Source organism: Phalacrocorax aristotelis, chromosome 1 (assembly GCF_949628215.1).
Source record: "Phalacrocorax aristotelis chromosome 1, bGulAri2.1, whole genome shotgun sequence".
In the NCBI taxonomy this organism is placed as follows: domain Eukaryota; kingdom Metazoa; phylum Chordata; class Aves; order Suliformes; family Phalacrocoracidae; genus Phalacrocorax; species Phalacrocorax aristotelis.
Window position 1 is genome coordinate 201,764,064 of NC_134276.1, and position 24,354 is coordinate 201,788,417.

General features: G+C 42.1%; 1 protein-coding gene across 8 annotated transcripts in view; it reads left to right on the top strand.

Moving 5' to 3' along the window:
* The window catches only part of CELSR1 (cadherin EGF LAG seven-pass G-type receptor 1), a 168,381-nt gene that overhangs the window by 139,562 nt on the left and 4,465 nt on the right, over nt 1-24,354 (top strand). For 2 of the 8 annotated variants that reach the window (XM_075081303.1, XM_075081301.1), the window contains exons 20-33: nt 1,303-1,446; nt 2,623-2,824; nt 3,162-3,329; nt 5,763-5,889; nt 6,530-6,730; nt 11,621-11,795; nt 16,355-16,467; nt 17,413-17,492; nt 18,785-18,911; nt 20,876-21,001; nt 21,309-21,445; nt 21,936-22,039; nt 22,850-23,020; nt 23,879-24,121. In XM_075081303.1, the coding sequence (XP_074937404.1) occupies nt 1,303-1,446; nt 2,623-2,824; nt 3,162-3,329; nt 5,763-5,889; nt 6,530-6,730; nt 11,621-11,795; nt 16,355-16,467; nt 17,413-17,492; nt 18,785-18,911; nt 20,876-21,001; nt 21,309-21,445; nt 21,936-22,039; nt 22,850-23,020; nt 23,879-24,121 (2,118 nt within the window). The remainder of the gene's footprint in view (nt 1-1,302; nt 1,447-2,622; nt 2,825-3,161; nt 3,330-5,762; nt 5,890-6,529; nt 6,731-11,620; nt 11,796-16,354; nt 16,468-17,412; nt 17,493-18,784; nt 18,912-20,875; nt 21,002-21,308; nt 21,446-21,935; nt 22,040-22,849; nt 23,021-23,878; nt 24,122-24,354) is intronic. The other 6 variants (XM_075081305.1, XM_075081308.1, XM_075081306.1 and 3 more) reach the window with 6 other exon arrangements.

The window sequence follows — 24,354 nt, forward strand, 5'->3', positions numbered from 1 at the left end:
AGGTGAGACTGACATGGGTGACTTTCAGAGGTCTCTCCCAAGCAGCATTGCTATCCGTTTTTTATTTCAGACCTGAAGAAGGGCTTATGTGCCCAAAAGCTTCTCTTACTTTCTGAACTACACCCGTTGGTATAAGAAGTGAATTTACATTTGCCTACAAATCTTGGGCATAAAAAGCAAAGGCATGAGACAGTCAAGCTACAAAGTTTATAAAGTCCTGCATCAGCTCCAAGGGGGACGGATTATTGTTGAACTAAGCCAAACTGAAACACTTGATTTCTGTTTAATGAACCAAGACTGAAATATTTCCTTTTGATTCAAGACTATCGTTATCAAAATATTTTTATCTTCACACTCAGAAAAAAAAAAGTATGCTTAGCATTTTAACCCAACTGAACTGAGATGAAAACAAAAACTAGAATTTCTTGTAGGTTGTAAATCATTTTTTTCTACTAGCTCTTCCTGAGCGAAAAGACATGAGCTTGGGAGGGATGAGGCAACTCTGGCCTGAAAGGGGTCTGTTTTCTTCTGAAAGTTTTCCCAGGTGACCATGGTGTTAATAGAGTTTCCTAATGGCTCATCTGGGAGTTATTTAGAGACTAGGAAAGGAATGGGAATTTGCAGATCTTAACTTGGATATTTCTTCAGATAGAAATTTACAGTGGATCACAGCTTTCGGCGTAGGGTTACCCCCAGGACTTCCAGCTTCTCACTTTTTTAGAATATCTAAATTGGCACTGAGTGACTTCTCTTGAATGGGGAAGTTCAAGCCAACTCAGCAGCTTTTAAATATTTCAGCAGAGGCAACAGGCAGAGCTGATGAGGTAAGCCAGAGAGGAACTGCTAGTGTAGAAGGAGAAATGGAGGGCTAAGGTATAGTCCCAAGTAAAATCCAGGTTTTTTTCTTTGCTTAGCTGACTTTGCAGTTTAACAGATGCAGAAGAAGTATATTTCTGAAGCAGCAGATTTAGCCTTCCCTACAAGAAGCAAGTCTGAAATTTCTATGTATCCAGTGTTTGTGAAGGTGTTTTCCTGGTATGAGATACTGTCTTGTGAGTTCCTTTCCACTGCCTATGCAAAATAAATTTGTAATTTGACAAAGGTAACGTAATGCTGAAACATAAGCTTTTAGTTGTCACTTAAAGTATTGAGAGAAATTAGATCGGCCTTTGATTTTTGGGGTTTAAATTTCTTCTCCATGTTGTGCAGGTATTTTAACCTTTCAGTCGTGTTTCATTTTGTAGTAATATCATATTTGAAAGCATTGAAGTTAATTTTACGGGAAACTTCTTTCCCCCCCAGTTATTGCCGTTGACATCTTTGACAAGAGTAATTTCACGGGAGCTAGAATACCACGATTTCACGAGATTAAAGAAGATTATCCAAAAGATCTGGAGTCATCTGTTGTCTTCCCTGATACTTTGTTCAGACCTTCAGACAGGAAAGGTAAAACCCTTCTGCTGCTGTTTGGAGGGAAATTTTGACTAGCTCCCAAGAAGCAAGATTAATCCTTGTGAAGCAGAGGGGTACTAGGGTGAGAGCAGGGCAACCATCTACACAAGCAAACATTATTTAGAGATGGAGCAGCTGTGCATGCTTCTGAAGTATTTTGCCTGCCGGCAGCAACGGGAAGCATGGGGGGCTGCGTAACTGGCTGTACCTGTCTGTCAGGTCTCACTAGTGGCCCCTCAAACCACCCTGTCAATGCGGGAGAACTGCTCTGCCTCTGTTCCCACCGGGATGGGAAGGGACAGCTGCCTGGAACCTGCAGACCCACAGCCACCTTCCCCTAGTCCCGGTGGAGGGAGGCAGTGTGAGAGATGGAAAATCCAAATCTGGGCACAGAGCTGTGTTATCAGAACCTGACAGCAAATAAAGTCTTGAGCTGCGTGGGGAGATGGGTGATAAGGGAGAATATATGGGCAATTACGGGCTTCCCGGTGTCTCTGAAGTACCTGGAAATGGCTGAGAGGAACCACAAGTTAGTTATCTTGGGCAAGGGAAGAGAGAGAGGGTAACCCAAAGTGCAATAATTATACACATACCGTGGCTGAATATCCTCTAAATGGGGAAATAGCAACACTTGTGAAGATAACACATAATAATTTATAAGCTAATACATATTTATTACTTTTTCCTCAGAAAATAGGGCACCTGCTTGTATGACTTGCATCTTTTTCTGTAAGGAAAAAGGGAACGTGAATTTTAAGACACACTGCCAAAATTGAAAGCTCATTATGTGACAGAATTAGCAGAGAGAAATCCCTTGTGACCAATTGTCATATTTATAACACTAGCTTTGCCATATATAAAGGTACATGCAATTTAATAGCATGCATGTTGTTTTAATGTTCTCCTTGAATCAAGCACAGAGTATTTATATACTTCTGGATCTTCTAGCTTAGAAATGGCTTATTTTCTAGCTAGACTAAATGGTTATTCATGGTTCTATAGTTATTTGATTACAAATTTTATTAAAAATATCAAATGTAATGTTAGTGTTATAAGCCTAGAGTTACAACAACAGTAACATTTCTGTATCTTTGCAAAGCAAAATTACCAGTTTAAATGATACATCTAAAGTTGTGTGGGAAGAATATAATATTTGTGCTAATTCCATAGCAGTGCCTACAATGAAGCCTTCAAATCAAAAATTATCCTCTAAGATGAACAGTGATGCAGTAAGCCCTGAGAGGGCATTTGCAAAGAGAAAGAAGCGACACCCAGATGACTCAACACATCATACCGTTGCCATGGTCGTTATATACCGATCCCTGGGACACCTCCTGCCTGAAAACTATGATCCTGACCGAAGGAGCTTGAGGTAAACTTCAGTCCTATTTGTGAATTGTGCAGATCCCTTCTTCCACTTCCTCTGAGTGTGCAGGGAAGGCAGAGATGCTTTTATGCTGACCAAAAGTCATCTGTGCTGCAGTTTTCACTGCGGTACTGTCTCTTGTCCTCCTCTGGCACACCGTGGGAGAATAAGCACCTCAGTAGTGCGAGCAGCTTTTGGAAACACAGCTGTGTGGAAGGCTGACTGTGCATCTACTTCACTTTCTGAGTGGAAGCTACTGGAAATCTTTTATTTGCAGAACCTACCAAATAAATGCTCTACATTTTAACTTTTAGATAATTTTGCAATTTTTCCCCTTCTGCAGATTGCCAAATCGCCCTATTATTAACACACCTGTAGTGAGCACAGCCGTTCACAGTGATGGGGAGCTTCCTCCCAACCTGATGGAAAAGCCCATCATAGTGGAGTACACCATGCTGGAAACGGAGGAGAGAACAAAGCCCGTCTGTGTCTTCTGGAATCATTCCATCACGTAAGTATCCTGCTTGCTTTAGGGCTGTGCATGGCAACTGTCTCAGTAGCAGGTAAGTTCTACCTGGGAAGACAATTCTGGAGGAAAAACCTTTTTACTCAGTTTATTCAACTGGCAACTGATTCCTAGTGGAATAGGGCCATATAATGATTTCCCACCAACCTGAGAAAAATGAAAATAATCTTCATAAGTCCTCAAACAAAGGATTAGCCATGTGGTTCCCAACAAACAGTGCCATCGTGTCTTTCTGCAGGGTTCATTTTCACCCAGAAGTAATAAATCTCACAGTTTTCCTGCTATTTACTGATGCTTTTTGTCCATAGATGTCTACCTGGACAGGCATAGTCCAACTCCAGTGCCTGAATTCATGGCTCATCTGAGGTCCCTAAGTCAGGACTCTCATTGCCCCATGCCCTCTTTTAAGGAGGGCATCTCCAGGAGATGATTCAGTTCTTATATGGGATGAATCTTTTCCTGTCACACTCCAGTGACTATGAACAGAGTACATGGCAAGCAGGCACAGAGCCTTAATGCCTCAGCCAGGGCCAGTGCAAAAACGTACAAAACCAAGCTTTCATGTTGGTAAAAAGGAGGACTGAGGTTTTGCAGTTAGACTTACATGAGTAGAGATTATAAATTTTTGAATCTCAAATTTTTGAATCCAAAGTCAACCCAAAGACAGTTGCATTGATAAGAAGCAACTTACCTTTTATTCCATCAACTATTGTGGATTTGATTTCATTTGTTTTAGTGAAAAACTGGAGGGAGAGGAATTATCTTCTTTGGGAGTTTAGGCCTCTTCCAGTTGTTAGGAAGCAATCCCAATACCTAAGCAGAACATAAGCAAGGAGTATTTGACTCTCTAGGAGGGAATTGTGATGGAAAAGAAGAAATATTCTGAAAATGGCTCATTTAGGCCTTTGTATTCAGTAAAGTTAAAGATACAGACATATTTTTCTTGCAAATGTGAAAAATATTAAGAACTGTATACGCTTGAGAGTCTTTTGTTGGTTTTATGGCATTCTAGAAACAGCACAGTCCTGTTGGACGTACTTCAAGAGTGTGGATAAAATGAAAGAAAATGTGCTGAGAGGTAACTACATGCTCTGGACGTTATGATTTCACAATACTGTAACTATTGCATATATAATGCAATTTTCAACCATAAAACCAGGTACATAGTGATAGGTTGATACTGTGTGCCCAGGGTAAGAGTAATAGCTGTTACACATTTCCTAATGATCCAAAACCTCTAGTAACTCTAGTAAACCTATGGAGAAATCCATTAAAAAGTTATATCCTGTGCTGGAAATAAAAGAGCAAACTAACCTAGGAAATGTTTGCCTCCTAGTCAAAACCTTTAGGAGATTATGTCGTTGAAAGGATTGAAGAGGCAGCAGAAATCTGTTATGTTAGCAATAATAAACTACTTTATTTGCCTGCATGTAAAGCAGTGTAATTGCTGCTATGTACAGATGATTCTGCCAACTATGAGGGAATGGCAAGTTCTTTTTCATAAATTTTTAAACGTCGTATGGGCTTGAATAACTCATTAGCTCTAAAGTGATTCATTTATTAGCTATTTGCTGGCAACTTCAATGGCATTGTTGTCTGTGTTACATCTTCCTACAGCCACAGTTAAAAAACAGCTCTTAAACTGCATGTAACTGCATGTAATAAAGGAGTTTTTAAAAAGTGAGTACTTCTCAAGAGAAAGTGATACTAAAACAAATATTTTATGCTGAATGAAAAAATCTTCTGTAATATCTAGTTAAAAACTCTTTCAGTAACAACAAGAGTATAGAGTATTTAATATTGATACAAAATAATTTCTGAAGTCACTGGAGTTAACTAAGGCTGAACAGGGAACAATTTTTAAGGGAGCAGTTTCTCCCCAATGTTAATACAAGAGGGCTCCTGATAGAAAATTTTATTTACTGTTTCTAACCTTTTCTTGTCTACTTTTTAGAGGAACGCTATGATAAAATCATATTACTGCTGAAACATATTTCACGTAAGAGTTTTACAAGCAGTGTCTAAATCTAGGGAAATAGAGATGACTCAAACACATGTGTATTTCTGTGGGTTTTGGAAGTTTTTGCCTTTGTTACAGCCAGCTTGCTCTGTGCAATGACTTCCCCATATTGCTTGTGTGGTCACTGACCCAAAAGCAAAGGTGTTTGGTTTTTTTTTTTAACTCAAAACAGGTTGTTATAAAACCACAAAATTTGGCTGACAAAACCAGGTGTCACATCAGAAGCTGCTTCAACTGAAGGCTTTTTAAATTGATGATATTCTTTCAGGCAGGTGACAGCTATAAATATTTCTGTCTTGGTACAGTCCTCTTTGGTTGCAGAGCAAGAGCTGCAATAGCAGCAGGAGGTGAGGATGGATCAGAGGACGGCTCTCAGAAATGCCTTTTTTTCCCTGCAGGACTGGTGGGACAGGTGCCTGGTCCTCCAGAGGATGTGAGCTGTTTTCCAGAAACCAGAGCCATATTGCTTGCCAGTGTAACCATGTAACCAGCTTTGCCGTCCTGATGGACATTTCGAAACGAGAGGTGGGTGATGCCACGCTCATGATTTTTGAGGGCTTTAGTTTTAAGAGCTTTGATTCAGAGTTTGAGCTTCAGCTTTGGACATGACTCAGAGAATCGTCAGCAGATTGATCCCATGTTGCAGAGTGTCAGAAGAGGGTTGCCCCGTGCCTGACAGCACCCGTCGCTGGGTCTGCTGAAAGGAGCTTCTTGCCTGGTTGGTGCACAGTGCAGCCAGCAATGCAGAACTGCACCAGACCGTGCTGCAGAGAGCCGTGCAGAGAAGGGAGTGAGACAAGGATTACAGCAGACACATGGTAGTTGTGGCATCACTTGATATTGGGTCCATCGAGAATTACAATAGCAGGGACAATGACATAAACACCATAGGTTTTTCAGCATCTCAGGATGGCCTGAACAGGGGCAGTGCAGCATCAAATTCACTGGGGTTCTTGCTTAACTCTGCTCCCTTCAGGTACTGCCCATACACACTCAACAGGTTGAATGACTTAAGAGGTAGCATCATCCACTCCTGTTGGTCCTAAAGCAAATCTGTGCATTGGCTCAGTAGTAATGAAAACATTGACTTTCCGAGTAGTAGGTTCAGTTGGAGGAAAAGGAATGATAAAATTCCCAGAGGTCCTGTCAATCTGTCTTTTTACAGAATGGGGAGGTGCTTCCTCTGAAGATCGTCACTTACACAACTGTATCCATCTCACTGGTGGCTTTGCTGATCACCTTCATACTGCTGGTCCTGATCCGCACGCTACGTTCCAACTTGCACAGTATCCACAAAAACCTGGTGGCTGCCCTTTTCTTCTCTGAACTCGTCTTTCTTATTGGAATCAACCAGACTGAAAACCCGGTAAGAGTTACTCTGTGCTTATTGCTAGAGTTGCTGTCAAGCTTTAAATCGGGGTTCACGCTGCGACTTATACCTGCTCCCATCTGTTGCACTTTCTCTTTTTTACTTCTGCTTGGCCTCAACAGTCATTTGAAAAACATCAGACTTATAATATATTCTTGTGTTTTATATGATCAATAGCAATGCAAGGAGATAGGACTATATCTTATTTTCAGAGAACAAATGACAGCAGCCCTGTTGAAGGCTTATCCCAGGAACTGAACCCTGAATGCTGATTTCTTCCTTCTTTTCCATCAGTATGTTTTCTGTCTTGCTTTGTCTGTTTAGTAGGAGGGTCTCCAGTTTCTCCTGCAGCAGGTACCTCACAAGCCCAAATGACTCCTGGTGTTGACTGGTAGGTTGTCAACTAACTATGTGCTAATATGCATGTTGCACACCCGCCATGGCCATTCTGGAGAAGCCACTTGCCAGGCATGGGACAGCTTGCTACATCCAAGAATAAGTAGGAAACCTGCCGGCTTTGCGTTGTGCCTTCCAGCCACAGTGATTGTTGGCTTCAGCCCATCATATCCGTTGCCAAAGCTTAGTGCGGGCACCTCCAGCATTGTGCATGTCAAGAAATGCAAGCTATGAATGGGCTAAATATGAGATATACGCCACACATGAAGTGTGTATGTTCTGTGACTAGGATCTCATTGCTATCTTAACTATGTAGCATTATATGTAGTATTGATGCTAATTCTTAGTAGCGCCTGTCTCAGAAGTCATGATTACCATTCAGTCAGGTAGGAGACAAGCAAGCAAGGGTTCCAGCGCTGCCAAGCTTCACAGTTTCCTTTACCAGTCAGTAGCAGATGGGAGATGACACACAAAAAAAGTATGTCCTTAACAGATATGAAGACTATTCAGAATGCTAGTGTAGGGATTATCTGAACACTCTGAAGAAAATTTATATTCTAGAAATCCTTTACTGTACATGTTTCAATCTAAATTTTGAGAGGGAATTAGAATCTTGAGATGAAAACACACACACAAAAAATAAACCATGCTGGTTCCACGTTGTCCAAGCAGCAGAAATGGGAGAAAAAGGCTACATTCAATGGGTATCATCACTGTTACGCTAATGACACCATTGTGCCTGACCACGTAGCCTCACTTACTATATAACTTAGGCCTAAACTGTGTCACCCTGGATTCTGATATCCATTTGAGCTATAGCATGCATTTTGGAAAGTATCTGACCTTGACTTAGAGATTTGGTGTGATGGCAGAGTCCCTTACCCCTGTTAGTGTAAGGTGTCGTAGTGTCTCATCCCAGTTAAACATGCTGTCAGATTTTGTCTCATTTCAGCTTCCAGTAACTAGGTGCTGTCAAGACCTTTTCCTAGGAAATTTGAGAGACCTCTCTGTTCAATAGTATTTCTTTTGGAAAACCAAATAAAATTAAGCTGTTTAAATTCTTCAGTTTCTAAGATTCAGGTTATTCTGTTGCCTTTTTTCTGGGCTTTCTTCCCCCAGTTTACCTTTTGGAAGATTATGCACACTAAACCGGACAAAGCTTTCCAGCTGGTAATATTGCTTCCAGTCCTGTATTCCACTATTCTCGTGCACAAGGAACTCCACTTATCTGCTACTATGGTGAGGTCTTCTGCAGTGACCTGCCCTCTGGGATATGGTCTCACATCATGTGTGACCCACGTTGTCTTTGTTGCATAATATGCAAGTTTGCATTTTAAAATAACTTTGCCCAAATAAACTCACCTTGCCAGTTGATCCACAGCATTCCCTGTAACTTGACCATTCCCGTGCCTTCTTGAGCGCACCACTCATTTTTCACAGCATTTCACTAGTGGGGAGTTTATACTCTTTCAGTTCTCTGACATGAATACTGAGGAGCAGGGAGCCAAGCCCACATCCCTGCAGGATCTTACCAAAAATTATGCTGTAAGTAATGGCTCCTCATTTCCAGATTCCTTTAATAGTATCATGAAGCACCAAGCAAAGGTTTATAAGACTAGTAAAGCAGTTCATTACAGCAATACCACAAATATTAATGGTCGTACTTGGTGAGATTGTTCTCTTTTGCTCCTTCTCATTTTCATGCTTTGGGGCTTATGGTGTGGTCGTGTCCTGTGCTGTTACCGGGACTCAGTGAAACACCCCAAACCTTTAACCCACTTACAAAGGTCTTTTAAGTTACAGAATGTATTTCATACAGGAGAAGGCCACTCCTTGGAGCCTACCCAGTCAATTTGAGAAATTAGGAGGGCTGTAAGCCATGTCTGCTTGAGACAATTATTCATCTGTCTGTATGGAATGAGAGCTGTCTAACGAGTCATGCACTGATGAACATAAAGAAGGAAAGAATGCTGGAGCACAAATAATGCTGTGCTGCTTGGCACCCAGCCTGGCTTTTATGGGTTTCTGTAAATTAACAGTCACATTTCTGGGCGAGGTTTTAATCTTTCCCTGGACTATTGATAGAAAGTGATTTATTTTCTTTCTTTTTTCTTACCTGAAAAAGGTAATGTTCAGGGCAGCAGTCTACTCATGTGCATGTGCCAGTAGGAACAAAAAAAGCCCTGCTTACATAGAGGGAAGAAAGGTCTTTTATTTGGTGAGCTACATTTTATTATAACACTTGGTGTTATAATAAAGCTGATGCAGTAAGTGAATCCAGAAAGTCGGCAGTCTCTATGATTCCTTCACTCAGCAAAGTTAAACAGGGAAACTTATGTCTCTGAGTATTATACCATGAAAAAACACTAAAAAGTCATGCCAGAATCTGAAAGCAGGGTCAGTGCTGCATGGGAACAAAAGGATCGAAAACACAATGTAAAACAAAAATTGAATGGTTACACAAAGTGCTCTTAATTCAAGCTTATCAGCAGATCATAGGGAGAATCTTTTGCTTTGCTTCTGAAAGGAGAAGGTTAATTGTGAGATTTCAATTCAGGTGTTGGATGCTTGTGGTTATTCCTGTTTTCAGCCATCAAACCATTAAGTTGGGAGGGAAAGCTGGTTAGCAGATATTACAGAAATGCAAGTCTGTGAAGGTCAGAGGTTTCAAGGTGGCCATTTGGTCACAACGATGACTTCAGCTATCAGTTTGCCCACTGTAGCTGTTTCTCCTAGTTACACTAAGGACTCAGTCTTTATGGTCTCAGCAGGTCTTTCATTTTTGCTGCTCTCAGCCTGGCAGAGCTAAGTGGTCCGCCTTGTACTGCTGACACAGGATAAAAAACAAATCCAGACCTGGGGCTGGAAGCTCCAGATCCCCTTATTCCTGGTTGAACCCATGAACTACCCAGCCAGCACTAGCCTGCTTCCTGCTTGTCCTCATGACTTCTGTGCCTGACTGCAAGTAGCACAGCCTCAAGAGGAGGGTAGAACTGCGTGTTTCTGGATGCAGAATATCCTACAGCATGGTGGTTAGGGTGGTTTTCTGCAGCGGATGAGAAGAGGGATAACCCCCCTGCTCAAGCCAGATAAGGCCTAGAAGCCACTCTCCGGCTTTGTAGTCAAATACTCTGATTCTGACGTTAGATAAAAGGTTGATTCCACTCTTTGGATTTATCTGTAGAGTAGGTGGTGATTTACTTCTCTCTGCATCATTTTAGTCCAGTGATAACAGCCAGGCATCCTCCGTGACTCGTTAAACTATAGATGTGCAAGGTCAGTGAAGGGCAGATCTGCAAGGACAAAAGAGACAGCCACTGCCTTAGCCCATGGAGGCACCCATGCTTTCATTTCTCAGGTTTTTTAATAAAAGAGTCCTAGAAAAGGAGATGTAGATGGAACAGACCTTTTCAGACCTATGACACAGTCACGTAGGGGCAAAATGGTCTGCTGATATTATGCTAGATCATAAGGTCACGTCAAATTTTGCCTATTTGTGAGACGGACATTTCATTTAACTGATAAGAAAATTCCTCAAAGAAAGGCTGAATTTGTTTGGTTAAGGTCTATGGATCATTTGTTGCTCATGTTCAGCATGTTCACTTCTGATGAGCTGAAGCTTCATGGATTTCTGTCCCCAGAAGTGAAGTTTTTCAGAGCAAGAAGGACTTTCTCAGGAACTGGTCCTAAACTGAAGACCTAAGATCTGTCTCACACCTCTCTCTACCTCTGCCAAACAGAAGGAGAGTTTCTTTGTACTTCTTTATCTACTAATATCAGGCACAAAACAGGATCTACTTTAAGGCAAAACAGAACTGTACCAAAATAACACACTTCCTTGGAGAGAGATCTCTCCCTCTCTGGAAAGAATGAAGTAGCAGAAGAACCCATAGGATGGCCCTTGATGTGGAAATGGGAGACACCAAGTCAGTGCAGGGCTGAAAGTGGCTGTTCTCAGGAGCAGTTTGTTGGCTTTGCAGTAAACTGCTTTAGCTGATGCCATTAAACACACTGTGGCTGAATTCAGTGTAGTGGCATTGTGCAGGTGAGACTCATACACGAGGCAGGGCAGAGGGTCTGCAGCCTCCTGCTCTGCACCAGGAGAAAGACTCAGGAGCTCTGCCAGCGCTGCCCCTCCTGCAAGCAAAAGGAATTCAGTCAGAATAGCCAAAATCCTCACCTGTGCAGCAAATATACACAGAGAAATTAACCACAGAACGTGGAGGGCAAGGGCAGTGACCAAAAGCATGTTGGGTTGATAGGGTAAAGCTGAACCAGACTCAGAACAGGCCACATAACTTTAAAAAAAAAAACGCTTTCACAATATGAACAGCTTTTCTGAAACTCTGAAAAACTTAATTAATGGCAGTATATTTGTTCTGCCAAAACCTTTTTATTACACTTGCCTTTAGCTGCACAGGGGTGCTGGTGACTCACCAGGCTGTGATTCAGAAGAGCAACTCTAATTTCCTTGCCCTTTCCCTTCTGCAGTTTGTGTGTACCGTGATTGCCATCCTCCTGCATTATTTCTACATGAGCACCTTTGCATGGATGTTCGTGGAGCAGCTCCACATCTACCGGATGCTGACTGAAGTGAGGAACATCAATTTTGGGCACATGCGGTTCTACTACGTTGTCGGCTGGGGCATTCCTGCCATCATAACAGGTACCCTCACCCACCCCAAAACAGCTTCATTTTCCTTCCCTGCCATCTTCACTGGCCAGACTCAGGAAAGTTACCCCATCCAGCTATGAGTGCATGCAACTACTGCTGTCCCTTCAGTGTTTTCCTGAATGAGGGCAACACCAAATCAAGTCTAGTGGAAGTCAGCCTGAAATTGGCAGCTGGGGTCTGTTGCCCCAGCTGAAGTGATACTGAGGGTTTTACAGTAACATAAACATAATTGCACCTAGATTAAAACAGGACTTGATAACATTGTTTGGGAATAACAGTATTTTTATTTTAACCAGTTTGCCTGTAGCCTTCAGAAATTCTCCTTCCCTGTGCTGGTGCCTCAGGATACAGACACACGGTCTCTCGGGGAGGTTGATGCAGTGGCTTCAGCAGCGATGCTGCCCACAGGGCATTGCTGCCCTTCACTGGACGTTCCCGTTGCCTACCCTCAACCAGCAGTAAATGCTCCCTGAAGGGGATTTCAGCAATTCTGTTTTACTTGGCATAAAAATGAGCTAGGAATACTCAAGCAGCCTTTTACTTCATTTCAGATAGAAAGGCAATAATTTCCAGTTGAAGAAAAGTAATGAAAAGCTGGAGGCAGTAATCTTTTAAACTGTTCCAGGGTGATCCACAGGAGCACATCCATCTCCGCCCTCACCATGCCTATTTTTGCAGTCAGACATTTCCAGTGCTACCCTAAGCACATGGTGCTGCGTTAATTCAGGCAGACAGCTCCTTGGGAAGTGTGCTTCGCAGAACAGTTGGAGCGGCGTGTTTTGGTTCAACTATTTCAGCATGTATCTGTTGCCATGTGGGAAATCAGATCATAGGCAGACAGTTAACTTTTATCCAATTACTTTTATTTTTACAGATAGCAACATGCTGTGAGCAGCGGCAGAGATTTAGATGTCTCTCAGATCAAACAAATAGCTATCACTCATATACACTTGGAAAAATACTGTGTAACAAGTTAGAATTTTAAAAACATATGGGTTTTTTTCCTATGTGACTTAAAAAAGTGTAATACGGAAATATAACATAGGTGAGTATAGGTTAGCTTTCATTCTGGAGAGCTAGTAAGTTTTTTCCATATCACCTTCTACAGAAATAATTTCTGCTTCTATCAGTTTATCCAGAATGCAGTGGAACGTACAGCTCAGAAGGCTTTGCCACTCTAGACATATCTCAGACATTTAAAATAGAAATCGTCATCGAAATTCTAAAATGTTTCAGACCTGTGTAACTTTTATCACTACACACGGGACTACTGCAATATATTTAGGAATGTTTAAGTTCCATCAGATTGTTGGCAGCATCATTTCTGGTAGAGAATAAGTATTATCATTAAATAGTGCAAAACAATTTGCATTTCAGAAAACAACTCTTTAGAAGAATTTTGTCAGAAGGATTTTCTGTTTCATGTTCAGTTTCTCTTCTGAATTCTAAATTAATTCGGAACTTCTCAACAGCAGTATTATCCAATCTAAGTATTACAAGTACACCATTTTTAAGTTTTCTGCTTAGTTATTGTTCTATATGTGTTATGGAACTATTTTGCACTTTTAAAACTATGAAATATCGTTCCAGGTTGTCTCCCGTAATTTATTTAAACTCTGAGTCTACTGAATTTGCAGTTCATTTAAATTAAAATCCCTATTACTAAGCAAGTCAGAGGATTTTTTGAAATGAAAGGTAAAGAAAACTAAGCCCTTAGTTTCCTCTTCCAGGTTTAGAAATCATCTGAAGAGAAAATTAATTCCTCATAAATAGCATGGTGTGTGATTTCTTGCCCCTGGAAAACTTTGTTACTGTACATATTTTAAATAAGCTGCTTTTATAAATTTTAAATTTTAATATCTAAACCATAAAAAGGTTCCAACTACATAACATGATCTTAAATGCAATTGCTTTATGAGAGAAGGATTGTGTATGTTTTTTAATAGTGGAAAAGTCTAGAAATGGGAAAGGATTTTAGTCTTGGACATCCAAAGGACTTTTTTGTTTTATTTGGAAGATAAATATCTAGCCCATTTCATCTTTATCATAGCTATCATGAAAAAAAAAATTAACCTACAGTAGCAGTGGCTTTACTCTGTTTTGTTTATTCATTTTTTTTCTATTTTCCATGATTAAACTGACATTCATTTCAAGCTGGGACATAGTGGTCCTAAGGCAACTGTGATGGGACCAGGCTACTTGCAGAAGGGAACCTTGACCTTTACAGGGGGGGGAATCTTAGCAAAATGTTTACATAGGGAACACTCCAGCAGGGAAGAACCACATTTAAGCACATCATAGAAGAGCAAACTGCCATGAATAAAAGTAGGATGGAAGTTGGGAGAAGGCTTACAGCCATCAAAAGAGTGGGGATCTGGAATATTTCTCCATGGGGAGCGATAGTGGAACACTGTAAATTTTCTTTAAGCTTACTCATTTTAAAATATAGTTTGATCCATCTAGGAGAGGGGTTTTATGACTTCCTTGCCTCAGGAGCAAAGGGCTGGATTTGGCACCCGGCAAGACCCTTCCAGTTCTACGTGTCTTTGTGGTAACACACTTACTGGCTGGCATGTGTGCTGTAACTGCTTTGCCATGGAGACAGCAGTGCTCATGTTAAAACAGGTTCTTACATAGCTGTAAAACCAATATCCTCCAAAAAAAAGAATACACTTTCCAAATCTGCTATTTGCTGTGAATACTAAGCAAGGCGATGAGTCAGGAGAGAGGTGAGGCTGACCTGCAGTCTCCTGAGTCCCAAATGGCTGCTGAGCCTGCAGGAACTCAGAAGGTTCAAAACATGCCCCTCCAGCAGCACCTCCCCACATCATGCTCTTGACATGCTCCCAGGATGTGTGCTGGTCCCCACAGGACATTCGGTTCAGCCACAGGACCAGCCCCAGTTTCTGCCAATGTCTATGAGCTGTCATGCAGCCCACACACTTAGTCTGCTCAGGATGACCAGGCTGCAGCATTTAATTGATGTGCCAAATCATTGGCTTAATTCTGCCGTTGGGTAAAGTGTTATTTCACATATTGTTAACTCCAGTAAAATTTGAACCGTGTACCTGAAGACTGCAACTCGCCACATTTGTTTAATGAAGAACTTTAGGGTAGGATTTTGAGAGTGAAAAAATGTTGCTGTCTGCCAATTACTTTTAGAGCCAGATGTTTGGTCAAAATGTAGTTTAAGTCCCACTAATGGGGAAATCAAGTCCTGGGAAACAGGCTGTGTCTATAGAATTACATCTGTATAAAATACTTTATGGTCCCTTAATCTTTTATGGCTAATTCTTTCTGGATGGCAACTGCTGAAGGGGGTGGTAGAAGGGCCAGTGGGAGCAGGGAGGGAGACCAGTCCTATCTCATTCCACACTTCAGAGAAAACAGATCCAATATCCACTGCTTTGCCAAATAGCCAGTTTAATTTTCATAGACCATAGGCTTGTACCAGATGTGAATATTGGCTGTGGGCCAGCTTTAAGCAGTGAGAGTGAAATGCAGCTACCTCTCCCTTTTTCATTGTCTTTTCATCAAAGCACATGGGCTTCAATTAAAAAAGAGGGCGTTTATTAATGCACATGAATCCTCCTTGTGGAGAGTGGCACTGCCGTCAACCTTGGCTGCCTGCTTGAGTTGGGCCATACGCTCAACACAATAGGTGCCTCCGATGCCCAGACAACATGCTGCAGCCATTTACCATATGTCATTGGCCATAGGCCTCATAGGTATCAATTTTTGTGTCTTGAAGAAGGAGGACCTCTGCAGTATTTTGCAGGTCAAAGACAGCAATCAATCCCAGTCCATCGCCATACGGGCAATGTGTAGGTCAGCAGCTCAGATGGCACTGTAAATCAGCAGGTGGAGGTTGGACTCAGAAACTCCCTTGCAATTGCCCAGGCTTTGAAAAATAAAACAATAAAAGGTGTGTTCTTAACTCAGTTGCCTTAGGGGCATTAGCAAACTCCATTTCAAACAGCACAGAAAACAAGAGGAGGTACCTGGGATGGCAGCTCAAAATGAACCCCACCTGAGCTCAAGCGGTTAACTCCTATGAGTTCCCAGGTTCCTTTGTCTCTGGTGGTGTTTTAGTGACAGCAAGCTCAAGGCAGTTAAGAATGCACTGCTTTTGTAGTATAGACATCTCCTCAGTTATGATTCATGTCATTCTGCTGCATAGGCTTATTGAAATTCCTCAACATGTCACTCACCCTCAAGGCTTCATCACACTGTGTGAGTATAACTATAAAGCTGTGCTGAAACAGAATTAATTTGGGGCTTGCATTTATTGTCATTTTTATGCAACTGAACTTTGTTCTGGTAGGCAAAACTCATAGTATCATTCGATATGGAGTGACCAGTTTAAAGGTTTTGATTTACAAAGTTTTATTTCACTATTTGCCTTGATTTTGACTTCCCAGTCTGACCTACTGAACACATTTTGCCATTACCATTTTGTCTGTCAGACAGTGATTTGAAAATGTGCCTGGTTATATAGAAGATCTCAGCAGCACCTTTCTGGTGTACTTTCTCTCCATTTTGTGACCCAGGGCTTGCTGTTGGTCTGGATCCACAAGGCTATGGGAACCCTGATTTCTGCTGGTTGTCTGTTCATGACACCCTTATCTGGAGTTTTGCTGGGCCCATCGTAATTGTGGTAGTTGTAAGTATGGTGGAGTTGGCATCCTGAGCTGTCTCTTCCTTAGTACTACCTTTTCTTTTATATTTGTCAACCAATAGTCATCTTGTGAAGCGACTGTATTCTTTACATTTGAAACTGATGTACTCAAGCTTGCTTCTTATGCTTAGAAAGATTAAGACATGAACTAGGCTCCTTCAAATCAGACGGCTGCTTGCCAGTGCAAAGATTGCTTGTGGAGCAATGGCTCTATGGCCAGAAACCACTTTTTTTTTCCTATTTGCTTTGTTCCATGTTTGAAGGGTTGGTCAGTGGGCTTATAAAAGAAATCAACAAAACAAGCCATAATAAGTCCCTTCATCCAGAAGTCCTAAAGGAATATTAAATAATTCCCATTTCAGGAATTTAAAAGAATTGGCTAGTGTTTAACTTTTCCCTTAAAACACACCTTAGTAACAGAACACCTTAAGATACATATCTGTGGTGTGAAAGTAACCGGACAAATTCGCAGCATCGATATTCACAATGAATGATTAAGTACGAACACACCACCCCACCTAGTACATCCCAGCTCTGGAAATCAGTGGAGGCTGGAGGGGCATTCAGAGGAATTATTGCTGTATGCTTGCTCTGTTACTATATTCTGCCTTGGCCCAGCTGAAACAAGATGCTGGGCTGAGTGGAGTCTGGTCTGGACAAGGACAGCCATTCTTGAGTTTTTATGTTTTACTCAAGCCTCTTTGCATAGGGCTGTCTTACTGGGTTTCATCCAAATCAAGTCCCAGGATGTTCTTGACTATGTTGGCTTGAAACAAGATGAATCTTGGGACTTTGAAATGTTTAAATTGGAGGAAAATTATTCTTGGCACCACAAACCATTTTAGGATAAAAATTGCATTGTCATTGAAAACTGAAGCCTTAACAACTTTATAGGAGGAATCCATGCTGTTATTTCAATTTTCCTTTCAGATAAACACTGTCATCTTTGTACTGGCAATGAAAGCATCGTGCAGACGAAGGCAACGTTCATTTGAAAAAACTGGAGTCGTGTAAGTTTGGGTTCAAAAACCTGTAGAAAAAGTTCTGGCCAGGAATAATAAAGGGACAGAATTGCCTAAAAGCAAGCGTTGAGGTGGGAAATAAATAAGATATTTGGAGGACACAGTCAGCATTGGTAGAGGTGATTGGAACTACTTCACCAGCAGCTGCTCCTGGGGTTCCCTTGAAGGCTTTGTAAGACCTCCACCACGGTGCTCTGCACCACCACCAAGTGTAGGCAGGAGAAGGGAGGGGAGAGGGAAAGGTCTGGTCTCTAGATGGTATTATTACAGTCCTTCCAGAACTTTCATCATACTCCATACTACACTGTCACTTCACCTCCACCCATGGCATGCCCTGGTAGTAGACAGTTCTGGGTCTCCCCATGCTCCCCTGTGGCTCAGAAAGGTCTCCCCTCATGACTGCCTGGGTGACTAGCCATGTTGCAGCAGAGACAATGTTGAGGTTCCTGTGCTGAGGGCCACCCTCCCCCCATCCCGCTCCCTGTGGGACGAGCAGAAAGCCTCGCAAGCTGCAGCCTGCTGCCTTCCCAAACTGCTGTGGCACCCTGTTCCCATTAACATCTTTTTTGCCCAAAGCTCAGAATTTACCTGTGAACTGAAACGTTATTAGCTAGTGGCAAGACAGCCCCTTTGGATTTTTTTTTTCAAATCGGTAGCTCTATGAGATTTCAAAAAACTTCTTCTAGCTATTTATCCAGCCCTGGCTATTGGGTAATTTTTTAAAGTTTCTTTTTTAAATCTCCCTAAACAAATAGAATATAATTGCTACTTAATGGCATCTATTTTACTCATAATACAAAACCTTTGCCACTAGAATTGTGACAATCTTTTGAAAGCATGTATGGAAATAATGTTTTTAAGCAAACAAATATTCCCGAGTGCCCTCGATCCAAAACTTTAGACTGTAATGTTGAGAAGGAATGTGAGAGTGAACTCAACAAACAAAAATGAGATGGACGTGGCCATTTATGGCTCAGATCTCTTTCTCAGAGTCAACAAGGGTGAACAGCATGGGCTTGGCAAACAGCCTGGTTTGTTTGAAGAATACCTTGGAAACAAACTTGAAAAGGAAACACCTTTTTTTTACCTGAATATGCTAAGTCACTGAGTAGTACAATGAGAGAGTTGGGAACTGGAGCTGGTGAGCACTGCCCTAATTTTCCCAAAGGTCCTTTCCAGTTGGCGAATCTTTGAGCACGTGGCATCACACGGGTGGAGAAGTTGGGCTGTTCTCTTGTATCCTGCCACGCTGCAAATGCTCGTCTGTGTTTGCTTTACAGCTCTGTGCTGCGAACGGCATTCCTGCTCCTGCTGCTTATCAGTACCACGTGGCTGCTGGGGCTGATGGCGGTGAACAGTGATGTCATGACGTTTCACTATCTCTTTGCCATTTTCAGCTGCCTGCAGGTAAGCCGGATGGCATCTTGTCCATGTCAGACCTCGGTGAGCATGCTGCTGCACCCAGACCTCTAAAAACCTGCTAAGCATGAGCTGGCTTAAGAAGAACAGAGATGTCAAGTACAATTTTTGCTCTCTCTTCCCAAAGAGAGGGTTCTTTTCACCAAAACCATAAATTTAAGTAATTGCATCTCTCACTTTTAGTCATTCTAAAGATAAGTGCTCTCCTATTGTAACATGTGACAGATAAATAACAGAAGGCAATTATATCTTTGTCTTTCTAGAGACAAAAATCTTTGTTACTTTCTTCTGCCTGCTCATTGTTAACAGTTGTTCTGTTACTACGGCAAACAAGAGACTCTTTTATTTCACCCAGAGTGGATGGCTACAAGTTCAAGGCTTTCACAAATTAAGCTACTGTTTCAAGCAATGAGCCAAATAATGATTTTCAAATACAACTTGTTGCATTAGGGATTTACTGGATTGACTGTCCTAGTGTGCACGCTTCTTGATTAAAGATGCAGAACATAGCTATTTGTTGGAGACACAGCATGGAAGTAGTCATGAAGCTTCATGTTGGTCACAACTTGAATGTAACCAAGGATGGCAGTAACTGTCATGGCAAGTGCCTGCAGTATTAAGACAGCTACTGTTAGCAGGCCACTCTTGTCAGCTGCAGCACAACAGCCACAAATTGCAACCAATGAGAAAAAGAAGTTTGATGGGTCTCCTCTGGAGACAGCTGTCCATGCCTGGAAGCACACCTCACAGGCCAGGCTGGAGCAAGGTTATTTTGCCATTGTAACAGGTGTGCTCTGAAATAAATACACCTACTCAGGCTGTAAAACCAGGCTTTCACAAACCTAAAATAAAATTAAATTAAATATAAGCCTGATGAGAGGGAAGAAAGTCAGCAGCTGGAACTCCCCAGATGTGCCTGGAGAGGCACAGTGGCATGTGGCGCTTCACGTCATTGCCTTCTTTGAACTTGTATTTTTAAAAAGACATTTATGTGAACTTTATTAATCAATAATCTCAAAGTGCTAATGCCAGCTAAGGTCACATTTGATTGAATGTTTGGAAAGTGAGCTTGAAGTTTAAAGTTTCTCTAAGTCAATTGCTTTAGCTGAAATCATGAGATGCAGGCATCTTGTGGTGTTGGTACAGCTGCAACTTTATGAGTGATTGGCTTCTGTGTACTGTATCTCCAACCAAAATTGATAACAATTTGGCAGCTGCATTAATTTCCTCAGAGCAAATATATCTGAAGGTATACACATGTGTGCCCCCTGCCCCCACCAAAAGCTGTTAATATGTGTTCCTGGCAGCCAACAACTGCGCAGCCCTGAGGATTTCAGTGATTTTCCCACCAGGAGGTATTGCTGAACCGAGGAACATATGGGGCAAAAGTTGGGACCTCTCTGCCCCCAGTATCTTCCAACTTTTCACAAGGCTTTCTAAAGTTATCTAAGCAACTGTATTAAGGACACCTACCACGGAAGTTCCCACTTCCAGAGGTTTTCACTAAAGGCTGTGTTATTTTTTGTGTGCTGGTGTAGAAGCTCTAAAATCTTGCAAGTACAACCCTGAAACTCCCTGAAGTGTCTTCCAATGGAACATTGAGGTCCCTGTTAGGTATTTTTAGAAGAACTTTTCCTCCCAAACAGCAAAGGAGGGTGACACCTACCACAAGCTCTGCTCTGTAAGTCCTGGAGGAACACATTGTTGTGTATATTTTCCCAGGCCCTTTATGCACATTTGAGCATGGAAGCAAATTATGAAGAAGTCCTAGGAGATCAATCAAAGCAATTTCAGTCAAAGACAGAAAATAGCTATTGCAATTGAAATCATGGACTACAAACTAGACTTCAGAGTTTTTTTCAGAAAGGCTGTCCTCTAATATCTGTTTGTATTTGCAATTTGGTAGTAATGAATCATTTAGATTTATTCTTCCTCTCTCTAAAATGATCCAGGGGCTGTTCATTTTCTTCTTCCACTGCGTATTTAACAAAGAAGTCAGGAAGCACTTGAAGAACACCTTAACTGGGAAGAAACCTCTTCCAGATGATTCCACTGCAACAAGAGCTACATTATTAACTGTAAGGAAAAACACTGGGGAAAAAACCATCCTCTTGCTGGTAGAAGTTACCAAAATACACTTAGAGGTGGCTTGTCCATAGTTAAGTGAATTGTCTGATTCATTTCAGTGACTTGGATGACGATTACTGATGGCCTCTCTCAAAAGTTTTTATTACTGTTTTAATTAAAACTTTTGAGAGGAAATAGTTTTTTTCCTCGGCATGAAAAACCACTTGGTTCCTTCAAGACTTTTAATGCAGTTGTGGATAGCATGGGTTTTCAGTAGGATTAGTCACTATTGCTTTGTGTCTTTTTTTTTTTCTTCAGAGATCTCTGAACTGTAACAACACATATATAGAAGAGCCAAATATGTATCGCACAACTCTTGGGGAATCCACTGTCTCCCTAGAAAGCACCGTCAGGTCAGCCAAGAGCCACAATAGCTACCTTGCTTATATTCTCAGGTAATCAGGTGGCAGGTGCATGGCTTTCAGGTGCTTGCCTTTCCCTTTTCATTGCTCTTGTGGAAAACAGAAATGTTTTGGTTCAAATGCTATTTATGTCTTAACAGTTCTGTTTTATATGACTGTCATTTTCTTCCATGCATTTTCTTTTGCATGCATCGTCGGTGGGGAGTTCCAACAGTGCAGTAGTTAACTATATGGGCCGTGTGCTACTTACCTGTTAAAATTTAATCATGTCTCAAGGAGTGGGATTTAGCTTATTAACTTCAGGCTTTTTCAGAGTGTGATTCATGTGGCCAAAGGCAGACAGCTACATTAGGGTAGCTTGTGTCTTGCTGTAAAAGTGACCATATTGACCATCAAGCATGGGCTGGCTAGCATCCACTGCAGCTGTCTGTGTTTGGTCAGAAGGATCTCATCTGCATGTCTGCCTTGTTGCTAGGAACAGTAAAGTGACCAAGAAAGTTGTCCCCTGTTTTTATTCTCTAAGGGACGAGGCTGCCCATAAGCTCAGTGGATCCTCAAGTCAAGCAAGAGCTGGTCAGACTGAAGCAGATTCCTCCATTTTTCATAGGAATCCATCAAAATCCAATGGTAAGAATTATTTCTAAATGCTTTGACCCAGTTGTGCACCTTTTCCTTCTCAGCACTTTTTTTCAAAGGCTTCTATAATAGGAAAAGTAGTTAGTCTGACTTAGTGTGTCTGATTTTCTTGGCATAACAAGCTATGCAATGGTTGCTTTACTAGGGAATCCTGGAATGGAAATATCATGTATCTCTTTCTTCTGATGGTTTGGTTTTAATCTGACAGCTGCCACAGCTGTTGACAGTTTCTGGCATCCCCTTCCTTTCTGACAAATTATGTGCTGTTGCTCCTGTTTTTTAACTGGAGATCTTTTAATGTTTGAGACCTTGAGGCAATATGGTCTTTTACTGCTATGTGTTTTGTACAAGAAAAATGAGAAGTGTCTCTTGCCTGACTTCCTTTCATTTGGGCTCTAAAATTTTGTTGCATTGTAGCAGTTTTTAAGAGTGCGTTTGGAGGTTCTTGATATTTCTAGGTACCTTGGTTTGCCTGTGTGTTGCCTTGATTGAGATCCTGTGGAGTTACTGTTCTGCGTGTTGAATAGGGTAAAAAGTGTCCCCATTCCGTTCTGCATCTCCCATGCACATAAAAGGTCCTGCCCCCTAGCTGAGCCAAGCAGTAGTGCTTACATAATTACTTTGATGGATGCCCAGTCCTTGTGAATTAATCCTGTGTACACTTACGGATGTGAGATCTCATCCCTGGCATGGCCTGAACCAGGCATCTGTCTTTGCTGTCTCCTTGTGCATTTGTCAGATAGATTTGTTCAGTTCCTGTCTGCACTCTCATAGCTGTGTTTCCCCTTTCTGCATTTTTAGAGCACGATTCAGATTCCGACAGTGAACTGTCCCTCGATGAACACAGCAGCTCTTACGCCTCCTCCCATTCATCAGACAGTGAGGAGGAAGATGGGCTCGAGACGGAGAAAAAGTGGAACACGTCCACTTCCAAAAATAATGAACGTGGCCCGCTCCACAGCACACCCAAAGGTACTCCCAGTGCGAGGGGAGAACAATGGGCTTATTCTTTTCTTTAAAATAGCTTTAGAGTAGATGGGACAATTTTGCCAGTCTAGCAATACAATTGAGACAGCATCCCTACCACTGTACCTTGCTTTTTCTTCTTCCCAAGGGCTTGTTCACAGGGGTGACTGAGTGCAAGTAGAAGGATGCGTGAGCAAATCTGCAGCTTAGGGTGATCAGACAGACAGCAGTCAGCGGGTTTGCAGGCAGGTGCTACACAGACAGGAAAGTCTCATATGAAGGAAGACAAAGAGTGGGAACAACTGGCTGTTTAGAGGGCAGAAGGAAGAAATACCTGCCTCTCCTCATGCAATACAGGCATATGGATTTAGTGGGGCTGGGGAGGTCATGGACCTAAAGAGTGGGAGATCATTGGCCATTGATATCAATACTGTGTGGCAGAGTGCAGGCATTTATAGGCACAGTTCATCTTGTCCTAAAGATAAGTCAACTTAGAGTGACAAATGGCCAGGTTGTGTGCTGGTGCTCTGCATAGACACAGCACAAGGCGCCTCAGGTGCCCTCAACCACTCAGAGCCAGCATCAGCTGTGGAGAGCTGCAAGAGCAGGTTTGACACACACCTCTCAGTAATGGAGCCAGCGACCTTGCTCTGGGAAGGGTTTGGACACCCTGCCATCCTACCAGGTGTGTTTTGTGGGTGTTGCTGCACCCTGAGGGCAGTGCAGTCCAGCAAGGATCATGTGAAACATTGCTCTGGTTTGGCACACAACTCCTCTCCAGCCACAGGGAACAGGACTGGCTGGGCAGGTATTGAGAAAACCTATCAAAAATGGTTTTCGAGCTAGTGTTTTTTTGCATTGCAGTTGATACCCTTCCCAATCATGTGAAACCCTATTGGCCCACAGAGTGCTTAACAGCCAGCGATGGTGAGGACCCCAGCGGGAAACAGAAACTCAAAGTCGAGACCAAGGTCAACGTAGAACTTCACAGGGAAAACCAGGTGAACCACAGCAATGAAGCACCCCAGGACAAGGAGAACGAAGGGCAGCAGAAAGAGAACAGACCTCTGTCCCACCAAAATAACCAGCAGCCGGAGCAGAGAAAAGGTATCACGGCCAATCCAGCCTCACAGCTGGATTAGGAGACCAAGGGCACTAATGAGCATTAATTAGTTCATATGGAAGCTCTATCAGGGAAGAGCACTTTCCAAATGGCTCCAACCTGTGTGACTAGATATGCCATGGGAAGCTAGTAGGTAGTTGCTGAAGTCTAATATTTTGGTTTTGAAATAAAGTGACAAACTAGAATTCTGATTAAGAAATACAAAATGTCACTTCTT